This window comes from Arvicanthis niloticus, chromosome 2 (assembly GCF_011762505.2).
Source record: "Arvicanthis niloticus isolate mArvNil1 chromosome 2, mArvNil1.pat.X, whole genome shotgun sequence".
In the NCBI taxonomy this organism is placed as follows: Eukaryota; Metazoa; Chordata; class Mammalia; order Rodentia; family Muridae; genus Arvicanthis; species Arvicanthis niloticus.
The window spans coordinates 146057535-146069705 of record NC_047659.1 but is presented as its reverse complement, the minus strand read 5'-3'; the positions used below and the strand labels follow the sequence as shown (position 1 = coordinate 146069705).

The 12171-nt window shown below is 51.6% G+C and overlaps 1 protein-coding gene across 1 annotated transcript in view; it reads right to left on the bottom strand.

Annotated features, from left to right (window-relative positions):
• Positions 1-2843: 2843 nt before the first annotated feature.
• The window catches only part of Cdh4 (cadherin 4), a 469526-nt gene continuing 460198 nt past the window's right edge, over positions 2844-12171 (bottom strand). Inside the window, exons 13-16 of the mRNA XM_076930353.1 lie at positions 11174-11407; positions 8947-9086; positions 8083-8247; positions 2844-6453 (exon numbers count right to left, since the gene is read on the bottom strand). Coding sequence (XP_076786468.1) covers positions 6247-6453; positions 8083-8247; positions 8947-9086; positions 11174-11407 — 746 coding nt within the window. The 3' untranslated portion in view covers positions 2844-6246. The remainder of the gene's footprint in view (positions 6454-8082; positions 8248-8946; positions 9087-11173; positions 11408-12171) is intronic.

Sequence of the window (12171 nt, the reverse complement as noted above, 5' to 3'; positions counted from 1 at the left end):
GCTGTGGCTAAACCCTGGTTTTCCAATCAGAGTTGAAGTGGAGGCCCTGCCAAGTCTCTAGCCAAGATCAGGCCCAGGACTCCAGGACTTTCTCTGATATTGTAGAAGAGACTATAAGTTTGGCACATATACACAAGAAGCCTGGGCCACAGCATAAGTTCATGTCCAAGCAGTTTCTCTAGAGCAACCCTGGTCCAGCCCATAATCCCCATCTACCTCTGGGTGCAGCCACTGGTGGCCCATGGGCAGCTGGGGACCAAGACTATGTAGACATGTCATGGAGGTAGCCAAGGCACCTCATCTCCAGGGCCTGGGACACTTGTCTTCTTCCAGGAAGAGATACCTGTTGGTATTTGTCTCAAAGCAATGAGGCTTAGGAATGAATATTTCTGTGTGCAGGGGTCCTTGTGGGGACAGAGAAATGCCAAATCAAGCACAAGCAGAGGCTGGTTACTCAGCTCTGTGCTTGGCAGACAAACAGGTAGACAAAGAATAGTAAGAGAGGACAAAGACCCCCCCCCCCCAGAGTGCTGCAGGGGAGGGCTGACAGCCGTGGGCTGGAAGACATACCAGGATTGGCCCCCTCCATGACGCTCAGGTATCTGGTTCTCTGGCTGGTGCTGAGGAGGAAGGAAGGGAAGCTGAGAAGATATTGCTATTAGGTAGACCCTGACTGTCGGGACACTTGCTTCTTTGTTGGATATGACTATACACGGGAGACCCCACTTCTGGTGTGACACCCATAAAGCGACGGTCTGGCTGCAGGCTGGTGAGTGTAGATGGTGTTCTGGCCTCCTGTGCTGGTGGTGTTTCTGTGTGGCTATAATGGAATGACCAGAACTAAATTCTCACAGTTCTGTCGGTTGCCAGTTCTAAGAGCAGGCCCGGCAGGTTGGTGTCTGGCAGGATCACTGTGTGCTTGCTTCTATGTTGGTGCCTGCTGTATCTCCTGGTAGACACTTTGTCTTTCTGGTAAAGGTTGTGTAATGTGTGTTTGCTATGGTCTCTGTATTGTATGGAAACAGACCCCGGACTGGTGGCTCTAGTGAACTCTGTGAGTGCCATTTAAGAGCTGGAAGCTGTCAGAAAGTTCTTCTGGCTCTATCCTTGCCTGGCCACCAAGGGCCACAGGGAGGGAGGCCGTGTGCTTCTCTTCTTTTCTCACCCTCTCTCAGCCTCCAGCTTCCCATGGCTGGTTCTGTGGGGCTCACCAAGGAGCCTGATGTGGGTGGACTTGTCTCTGTCCTTGCTCCCTTCCTCCCAGTGTGTGTGTGTGTGTGTGTGTGTGTGTGTGTGTGAGTTTCTAGAGTCTTTGGATGGGACTGGAGTCCATAAGGATGGGTAGGGCATCCCCATTCATAAAACATCATGCTGGAAAGCTCTGGAAACTACAGAGATCAAGGCCTGGACATGGGCTCCTGAAGTTGCTCCCTGGAGACCAGGAGTGACAGACAGCCTTAGCTGGTAGGAAGCTGACTGACTGGTACCAGGTCTATCCCTGCTCTAGGGCATGTCGTGCATCTAAGCCCTAATAGGAGTGTGGTTAATGTGCTGTGCTGATCCCAATAACGGGAAGCCTCGAATTCTAATGGGGGTCAGAGTTCTGCCCGACCTGCCCAGGGTAATTCCCTAATGCTCCCTGGGAACACAGATCCTTTCACATCTGTGCCTGGGACAAGGCAGTTACAAGCAGGAAGTTGTGAGGGAAGAAAAGTTCAGGTAAGGGCTGAGGAGGAAATGAGGGCCCAGGAGTAGACTATATAAGGAGTTAGGTAAAGAAAGGAGGATTCCCAGTGCAAGGTGAGCTCTAAGTGAAGGTAAGAGATGCTTGGGGCGGTCAGGCTTGAGCGGAATTCTGGGTTGTGGTTCCTGATAATAATGGCAGGTATAGCATGTTACTGGCTAGGATGGGTTGCATGGAAAAATGACAGGGTCTAGGGGCCTGTTTGTGTGCACACATGTGCATACCCATACATGCATGTGAGCATGCATGTGCATGCACACATATATGCAATATGTACACCTCTACATGCATGTGAAAACGCATGTGCATGCCTATATATGCATGTGTGCATACATGTACACACCTGTATATGCCTGTGAGCATGCATGTGCATGCACTTGTGTATGTTTGCATATAGGCATCGTACACGTGTGTGCATACATGGGCACACACATGTGCACATGTGTGTGTGTCTGTTGGCATTCTAGGATAGATTTGACTATGCCCCATGGCAGTAGAAATAATCTACAGAACCTAGGGGCCATGCATTTTCTCTTGCAGCCGGTCCACTGTAGGTCTCAGGACCAGGTAGGTGCTCATCGCAGATCATCCCCAGCCTGGCCAAGCTTCCTCGGAAGACACATTTTAAAACTGTTTTACAAAGTGAACCTGTCCAAAGCTCCAAGGGATTTTTGGGGACAGGAGTGCTTGGCAAAGAGGCCACGTACAGACTGGAGTACCTGTCCTTGTGCAAGCCCCAGCTTCCTTGCACATCAGCCCATTCTAGGGCAGGAAGGCAGGGTGGCGGGTAGGCCGTAGGCCCAGTCCACTGTTGCCTGCCACACAGTGCCTGTGGGAGTTCCATAGGAAGGCAAGGGCTGGGGCTCAGAGGCAGAGCGCTGGCCTAGCATATGGGAGGCCCTGGATGTGACAGCCAGCGCCCAAACCAGAACAAACTGCTCTCAGTCTAAGTGAGCTTCCTTGTGCTTTCACAGGGGCATCTGTGGAGCATAACCTAATTCCGTGTGTTTGATCTACCCACCCTCAGGTCACCTGCCACAGCCCCGACTCTGTCAGATCCCAGAAGTTGTGGAAGAACACAAGCAAGTCAGAGGCCGACTACTTCAAAGGGGACTTTATTTACTCCTTTGGAGCAGCGGGCTAACGCCCGACTCCACTCCTGGACACGACAATTCCGCAAAGCTGCTGTTCCCTTTGGAACCAAGACTGCCTGGCACTAAAAACACATCGAAAACATCAACTCTCTTCCCTTTTTGTTTTTGTTTTTTTTTTTTTTTTTTCCTTTTTTTTTTCGGTACAAAATGATACAAACGACAATACAAAATATTTGTGCTGTTGACGATTACAAAAAAAGTCAGAACGTCTGTCTCACCGCATGGCGCTCAGAGCTGCAGTGTGAACACATCATACTCCGGTATCTTTCCCGAAACAACCACGGTCATGCGGGCTGCTACACATTTGTCCATTTTCAAAAATAAACATGCAGAAAATAAATCAGAATGGAAAACAGGAGAGGAAGGAAAAGCAAGATGCGTCCCCGGTGTATACAGAGGTGGCTTCCATCGGCCGACTCGGTGTGGCGGAACCTGCGGTATCCGGTCTATGCACTACCACACCTGGTGCTCTGTGCAGGGCAATTCAGCTGTGAGTTTTTGGTTTTGTCTTTCAGTATGGGTGGAAATAGAGACTTCCCCTCTCATTTACCTTAGAGAGCACAGAGGTGTAATCTCAATGGACGACATAGTCACTAGGGGGAAACTGAGGCATCTCTGAAGGCCTGACATTTGGCCGTTACTCTGACACTTTGGTGGAAGGAGACCCAGCATTTTGGATGTGCTGAAAGACGTGAGAGAGAAAACCTGCTGGCTGGGAGTCAGGTGTGACCGAGGCTGACCGTGGCCAGGTGTTCTTCCAAGCCACTCAGTAGTGTAGGTGTCTCCTTAAAGGAGCTAAACCGCACCCTTGTACTGCACAGAGCTGGCCACCAGCCTAGGTTGGCTGGGCCCTGACCACAGACGCATTGTATCTACAAGCTACAGAAGAGAAACATTTGACACTGACTGTATGCTTGGCTAATGCTAACTTGTTGGCCTGGGAACAGAGTTCCAAGATGGGTCTGGGGGTGTGTAGAACCCCTATCTACCTCTAGCCCTAGGGGCTGATTGGGGTATAGGGTGAAAAGGACAAGCTGTCCAGCTTTTAGGAAACCCCATGGATGTTCCTGCAGGGGCGTGGCAGTGACAGAGGCCTTGGGGGTGTGGAGAAGGCGGTGGAGGCCGGTGAGACATGCCTCCAGGTAACTGATGGATTTGGTACCTCCCACCCCAGGCTTCTAAGAAAGCCTTGGGATTTCAGGAAAGTTCTTGGCTACCGTGCCTACCAAACATATGCACACTTCCAAGAACCTTCTTGGGTTTTCTAAAATCAAACCCAGAAAATTATTCTCAATTTCCCAGTCCTAACCCATGACAATCCCACCAGTGGCCATGCCAACCAAGCTCAGCACCACCCAAATTGTTTGCTGATTCGAGCAATTTGCATAGGACAGCCCTCCCAACCCCCTTCATGAGCTCTGCTGCCCAGGCTGGCTGTAGGCTGGGGGACTTCCTGGAAACTACAGAAGCCCCTATTCATCCAGTTGTAAGAGGAGTAGACACAGCTGAGGCCGGCTCAAGTCCAGGAGTTCAGAGGTGGGGATGGGTTTAGTTTGGGAAAGAACCCTGACATCCAATGGGTCATACCCATGAGTTGGGCGCCCTTGAGTTCACTCAGGTGTGTCTTTGAAGCCAAAGCAGTCTGGAAAAGGGAATCTAGCCACGGGGTAAAGGAGCTGAGAGGCGCTATGAGTTAGAGACCACCGGCTAGGAAGTACGCTCTCTCCTGGGTACCCCCCAGACCCTTTGAAGCCCCTCTGGCCCCCAGTAGTAGATATGGGTTAGAGATCTGGAAGAAACTTATTTTTTCATCAATGCTGGAACTTCAGTTGTCTCCCCAAGAAGACTCAGACACCAAGGCCGCCCAAGCTATCAGCATTCATCAACCCCTTTCTTGGGAAGTGTACTGTAGCGTGGGGTAAGCCAGGAAGACTTGGCACAGGATTCCCTTCAGTGCCTGCCTTTCTGTGCCGTCCCAGGGCTCCTTTGGACCCAGACATGTGAATGTCCTAGTCTGTTTTCTCCTCCAGTGAAAAGGGCAGCGTTGCCATCTCCTGTAGGTCCTTGTACACAGCCTGTTTGCTGTCCTACAAAAGTGGTCACCCTGCCCAGTTTGCCCCGTGTCAAACTGCGTCAAACTGCCATGGGAAAGTGCCTCACTAGCTCCAGAACAACAAAAACACGGGTCCGAGCAAGAGCATCTGTGGTCACATGGGCACAGCAAGATAATTTCACTGGCCACTTGGTAGGTCCTGACATCCATAGCAGTTCATGGGACCAAGCAGGAGCTCAGGTTAAACGGGCCCAGGGAGGCCAAGCAGCTGCCAGAGTCTGGCCAGGCTCTGCTCTCTGCCATCTGCACAGCCTGGGGAGTGTGTTGAGAGCATTCAGGGGTTCCATTGAGGGGAGCTTGTAATTGCTATGTCTTCAACAGGATCCCTCAGGGCCTCATCCTGAAGAGTGGAGGGCTGAGCCAGGGTTTTGCAGGATGCCTTGGCTTCTTAGACAACATACTGTCCTGGACCAAAGCAAAAGGGGACCTCGGTGGTATTGGGGGCCACAGCTGGTCCAGAGAGAGGCTTTATGGTGGGCTTGAGGGCATGTCAGTGAAGACGTGAGGGTCTCCAGGCCTCACAACTGCCTCAGCTATTTACAGTATGTTGGGGCAGGGCACACATTCATGTGAAAGCCCACACAGAAGTGGCTCTGCTGCTGGGGTTGGGCTAGCCCAGTGTTTTTTGGCGCTGGAAAGCCCAATCATCACCTAACAGCCTTGGGGAGCCCAAAAGGCCCAGGAGACCCCTGCTGTGCATAATAAAAGCTATTCAGATCAGGACCCCATACTATTTTTCTTTTGCAAATAAGTTACCTATTTTCTTTTTCTTAACAAAAGGCCTTAAAAAAAAAAAAAAAGACATATTGTCTCCCACCCCTGGCTTGCCTTCAGAAGGTACCAGATGGGGCTAGAGTTGTGGGGCAGGGTGGACAGAGGTGGGGTTCTCGGGCTGTCTCTCCTCTTTCAGTCACTCCTGAGTTAGGGAATCTGTCATGTACCAAAAGGCACTTTTGTTTTGTTTTTTTGTTTGTTTGTTTGTTTGTTTTAACAGTGCTTTTGTGGTAAGAAATTCAAGTTAGGGCTGTGCCTCTGGCTCTCCCTTCGCGGTACGTGGCTGTGGTTACCGAGATGCCGCAGCGATGGTGGGTGCCCGGTGGCATACGCATGTCCATTCTGCAGAGCTCCACACGGGGGACGGCAGCGGGGAGGGACCTCTCGACACCAGCCGACGCTGGCACCTCAGTTCTGCTGCTCGGCCTCCAGTGCCCTTCTCAGGTTGGTGGTGAGGGCGGTTAGTCCTCCTCGCCACCCCCATACATGTCCGCCAGCTTCTTGAACCGGGGCCCCCAGTCATTCAAGTAGTCATAATCTTGATCCCCGGAGCTAGAGGAGTTCAGGGAGCTGACGGAGCCTGCAGTAGAACCGCTGCCCTCATAGTCAAAGACTAGCAGGGAGTCATAGGGGGGTGCGGTGGGGTCGTTATCAGCAGCTCGGAGTCCCTGGAGATCACAGAGGTGGGGGATTAGGTGTGTGTGCTGTGTCAGCCCAGCGATCTGTCAGAACAGAGGACTGACCTCTGCAAGCAGGTGGGGTAGGAAGGGCAGGAGGGCAGGATCTTGTATACAGTAGGCACTCAGTAATGGCTGCCTCTGTTTATCTGTAGGATATTTCCAAGGACCAAACAAGGCTGCATGTTTATAAGAACAGACACAGGGGTTAGGGAGATGGCTCAGTGGTTAAGAGCACTCTTGGCTCTTGCAGTACCCACATGGCAGATCACAAGCATCTGTAACTCCAGTTCTAGGGGAATGATCCTATCGTCTGATATCTGTGAGCATTGCCCATAGATGGTGCACAGACATACACGCGGGCAAAGCACTCATACACATAAATAAAATAAAAATATATAAATGTAAATAAGAGCAGCACAGACTGTAAGGGCAGGAAGCTCAATCCATTGGCAGCTCTGCCAAGAGTAAGGCTGGGGGCTGGGCTGGACTGTGAGCAGTCTTCTGCCCCACCAAGGATTAGGGTTGGAACAGGGTTAGGCCTAGGACGGAAGCTCAGGGCTGGGGCTGGGGCCAGGGTTAGAGCTAATGTTAGGCTTAAAGTAGGGCTTCCTGCTATTCTAGGGTTTGCATTAGGGTTAGGTTTGGGTTAGGGTTAATGTTAGGGCTGGAAGCTAGGCTTAGGGTTAATGCTAAAGTTATGTATGCAATGTTAGGGTTAAGGTAAGGTCAGGGTCGGAGTCACAGCTGCTCTATGGCTGGGATGAGGACAGCTATGGTTTGGGCTGGTGCTGGGGCGAGGACTGGGTTTAGGAGTATGAATAGGTTTAGTTCACAGCCTAGGTTCCAGGCCTCTGCCTGCCAAAAAACCAAACCAAACCAAACCAAACCAAACCAAACCAAACCAAACCAAACCAAAAGCAAACCCCAAACTGTGTTGTCTTGCAGTTGTTCGGTTTCTTTTTGAAGACTTTTTAAGAGGCAGGGGTGTGGTGGGACATGCAGCCAGGAGCCTTTCCTGGCTCAACTGTAAGAGACTAAGTTTCTCCACAGTGCGAAGGCCTTGTTGCTGGGTCTTTAATGCAGCCAAATGCTGAAAGGTCTCTGTGGGGTAGTGTTGTGATGGGGACACGCCCGTCAGTTTGCTTGGGTACCAGGACCCTAATGTGGGCTGGGAAGGCCATTCATAGATGCACTGGCTTAGTGTGTCCGTTTCTCTAGAGAACAGTTCTTCCTGCTGTCACCCATTGATGGCACAGTGGCCCAAATGGCCTCTAATTTCCACTGAGCATTGGCTGAGGGTCTTAGGCCTCTTAAAAGTAGCTGACTCAGGAGCTAATGTGCTCAAGGCCACAAGCAGGAGGGCAGGCCTGGCTCACGTCCTAATCTGGGCCCCTCTCCTCTCCTCTCCTCACCTAATCCTAACCCTAACCCTAACCCTAACCTAACCCTAACCCTAACCCTAACCCCCCCTCCGTCTCTCTCATATGGTTTGCTCGCTTGCTTGTTCTCTCTCTCTCTCTCTCTCTCTCTCTCTCTCTCTCTCTCTCTCTACATGCATGTGATAGGATTTTACTTTTAAAGGAGACACTTTTGCTCAGGTCTTCCCCAGGTTCATACCTCATTGATGAAGTCTCCAATGTCTCCTGGGTGTGGCACCACAGGCCTGACTGGGTACTGGGGTTCAGCACCTACTGGCCGTTCATCCACCCGCCGCACACCAGGGGCCTTGCTTAGCACATGCTCCATGGCTTCTGGCTGTTGTAGCTGACTGAGGTCATAGTCCTGGGGATGGAGACAGAGTGAGTCAGGGGAACAGGAGTGTGGGGGCAGCAGGCAGGGCAACAGGAGAGCGCTAAGTTTCGTCACCTGCCCGGAGGCTGCCACCACTGGAGGCTGCCAGTCTTCAAGCTCACTGACTGTCCTTTCCCATCCCCTCAGCCAGCCCCTTCCATACACTGCCCACTCTCCACTTGCCCAGCCCTGCCTGATCTCAGGGTCACCATGGACTCTATACCTGCCAGCTGCCTCGTGGGGGCCTGGACTTTCTCCCTCCCCCCCCCCCCCATGTGACCCTCCTGCTTGAAGCTCAGCAGTCTTGTGCAGCCAGCCACCTGCACCTTTAGTGCCGACAGAAAAGGGCTGGGTCCTCTTTGCCTCCACAAGGTAGCTCTGTGTAATCTCCCTAGTCTAGTCAGAGTAGGGAGATTACACACACTGGGAGTGTCCCTAGGTGGGTGTTGGTGACCCCAGAAGCCTATGGACTGTTTCTTTTAGGGTTGGGCTGGTGGCTGGAGAGAATCTTTTGAGTATTGATTCAATGAGAGGATGGGGACAGTCAGCTCAGGCCTGAGCACATGTGGCCTGTACTCAGATCTGTGGCTCTGGAAATGACTATGCACTACCTTTCCAGAAGGAACAGAACCTCCTGTTGAAATGAAACCCTAGCAGGAGCCCCGCTGAACCCGTGGGACACTGGCTCACCTGGTCCTCCTCTCCGCCACCCTCCTCGTCGTACTTCAGGATGTTGTCCCTCACGTCATCCTCGGGGTCGATGAGCAGCTGCTTTGTGTGTCTCTCCTTTTCCCTCCGCTTCATCCACACAACAAACAGCAGGACCATAGCTGTGAGAAGAGGAGCCGCACTGTGAGCAGTGTGTGCACACACGGGCACGGCTGTACATATATATGCACATGGGTGTCACTATGTGCGCATACACGGGCACGGCCGTGCATATGTGCACACATGGGCATGACTATGTGTGTACACTCTCGGGCACAGCCGTGCATATGTGCACACATGGGCGAGACTATGTGTGCACACATGAGCATGGCTGTGCATATGCGTGCATAGGTGTGAATGTGTGTGCGGATGTTCGGGCATATCATGGACATACAATGGTTGGATGCATGTGTGTTCTGTGTTCATCTACATAGGCAGGTGTATGTACATGCATGTGCATACTAAGTCCCAGCTATAGAATAATGGAGGCTGCAAGAGAATGTCTATGTCCTGATCTTTCCTTCCTCATTGTATTCCTCGGAGACTGGCTCTGTCACTAAATCTGGATTTTGGCTGTTCACCTGTAAGCTCTAGTAATCCTGTCTCTGTACCTTACAGTGGGGTTATAGGTGTGTGCAGAGCTATGCATGGGGTGGTCTTAGGATTCAAACTCAGGTCTTTATGCTTCTGCAGTAAGTGATCTCACTACTGAGACATCTCTCCAAGCCCCTGCTACACAATTCTCTCTGTGAATATTTTATCTGCAGAAGATTGCATATACAGATGTGGAACCTGGGGTTACAAACGGCCCTTTGGATTAATTTCTTCTTTATGGAGGTAGCTGACTGAGCACAAACGTCACTACTTGAGGGTCAGGAGGATAAGTGGAGAAGGGTGAGCTGAGAGACCACTATTCCTCAGAATTATTGCAAGGTGAGGCTTTGGGTCCAGAAGGCAAAGGGGAGGGTTTTAGGGTTCCATGTTCTAGGCAGGAGCCATGGTGGGGTGATACCCCCATGATGGAAGGAGACTGGGGAGGGGACAGCCCAGAAAGGGTCTCCAGCAGGTAGGTCAGGGTGAGTGGAAGCCACTGCACCTCCAGAAGTCCCCTGCCACTCCTGGGAACACGCCAGGATAGGCATATGATGTGTGATGTGTATGGATGTGTGTACATTGTGTGCACATGTGTGTCTCTGCATGAGTACATATGTGTGCATGATATGCATTCCAGGAAGGAAGGCTCACTGGGGAGGGATCTCAAAGGTCCTTTTATCCAAAGGAATAGGGCGCAAAATAAGAAATTATGTGTGGATGTGCCTCCTTTGCCACCTGCCTTGGCCACTTGTCTGAGGCATTCTGTTTATCTCTGGGAGCCTCAGCTTTTGCATGGTCCTCCCGGATAGTTCTCTGTTCCTGTCTGGGTTCTGAGGGCAGGGCTCCTGTGAATTGGAGACCAGGGATTCTAATTATCATGAAGATGTCTCCCCAGGTGTCCTCCCATTCCCTGAAGCCTCTGCCAGCTCTTCACTGTTAGACATGGAGAAGAAGGAGGTACCATTTAAGCACTCCAGGGCACAGGGAGGGGAGAGTGTGTGTCAACAGACAGACACCCCTTGTGGAGGGAAGGGTTACAGGCTGTCTAAAGGGTGGCCAGTTTGATCAGGTGGTTTGAGTGATTGCTAGGACAAGAAAGACTGCAGCTAGCTAGCTAGGCTCAGAGGCCAGACCCCTGAAAGTGACAGGTAGTATTTCTTTCAATCATAGGACAAGGTGGTAGCCAGGGGACTGGAGAGAGAGTGGGAGGTCCACTCTGTGAGCATCAAAGCAGAAACCAGAAACTTAGGCCACTTTCAACCAGATCAAGTGGCCAGAGAGGCAGCTGTACAGCTGGTGTCTCATGTCACCTGAGGAGACACGTGGAAGAAGGATATGCACCCCCCCTGCACCTCCCCCATGCCCTGCCCTCTGTTAAGGCCACAGGGACACCTGTATCCCGATCCCTGGTTTCGTACTCTCTGCAGGCTGGACAGGGAGGCAGGTCCCCTCTCTGGCTGGTAGGTCCACTCATTCCACATGGGCACTGACTGTTCCTATCCTCCATCCCTGTCTCTTGTGGCTTCAGAGGAGAATGCAGGCCCCAGCTCTGCCTCAGAGTCAGGCACCTCCTCCTGCAGTGGGGCTGTTTCTGATCCCACTCGCCAACACTCACTCAGCAGAATCACGATGCAGATGAGAATCGCCACAATGGCGCCCGTGCCCAGGCCAGCTGCAGCCACTGCGCCGACCGTGGTGCAGTCCCCATTCTCATCACACGGGCACACCTTGACCTTGATGATGGATGTGTTGGACAGGGGAGGGTTGCCAGAGTCCGTGACGATGATGGGGACGTCATACACCCCTGCTTCCAGGTACAGGATGCGCAGACTGAGCTGGGCATAGTCACCTGGAGGGAGGAACAGCAAGGTACAGTCAATGGGCAGCCGTCCTTCCCAAGGAAGACTTCCACAAGCAGGCACTGAGAGGGAAAATCTCTCTCTCTCTCTCTCTCTCTCTCTCTCTCTCTGTCTCTCTCTCTCTTTCTCTCTCTCTTGTCTCTTTTTCTCTCCCTCCCTCTATCTCTCTCTCTCTCTCACACACACACATGCATGTATGTACATCATATATACAATGTACACATATGCACACACATCGCAATATACCATGTGGTCACAAACATGTGCATATACATACATCATGCACACAACGTACACATATGCACACACATTACAACATGCCATGCACACACGCACAGCCACACACATATGCACACATATATCACACATCACAACATACCATACAGATGTGCATACATGTGAGGAGACGACCGAAGGCGGCTATCATCCTTGCAGCCATCTTGAGCCATATACCCTGGCAAGAGACTTGATTACATCAGCCTACAACAGCTGAGCACACGCTGATAACATCTTGCTTTAGATACCCAGGATCTTCCCTTGGATGTGTGAGACTTAAAGGTGTGATTTAGAGCAGAGACTTAAGGGCGTGACTTAGAGATCAGATTTAGAGACAAGACCTAAGGGCATGACCTAAGAGCATGACTTAGAGGCGTGACTTAGAGGCGTGGCTTAGAAGTGAGACATATAAAAGGCAAGAGGCAGACAGAGAAAAGCAACAGATTATTAGGCACTCGGGAGTACAACTTGGAACTAG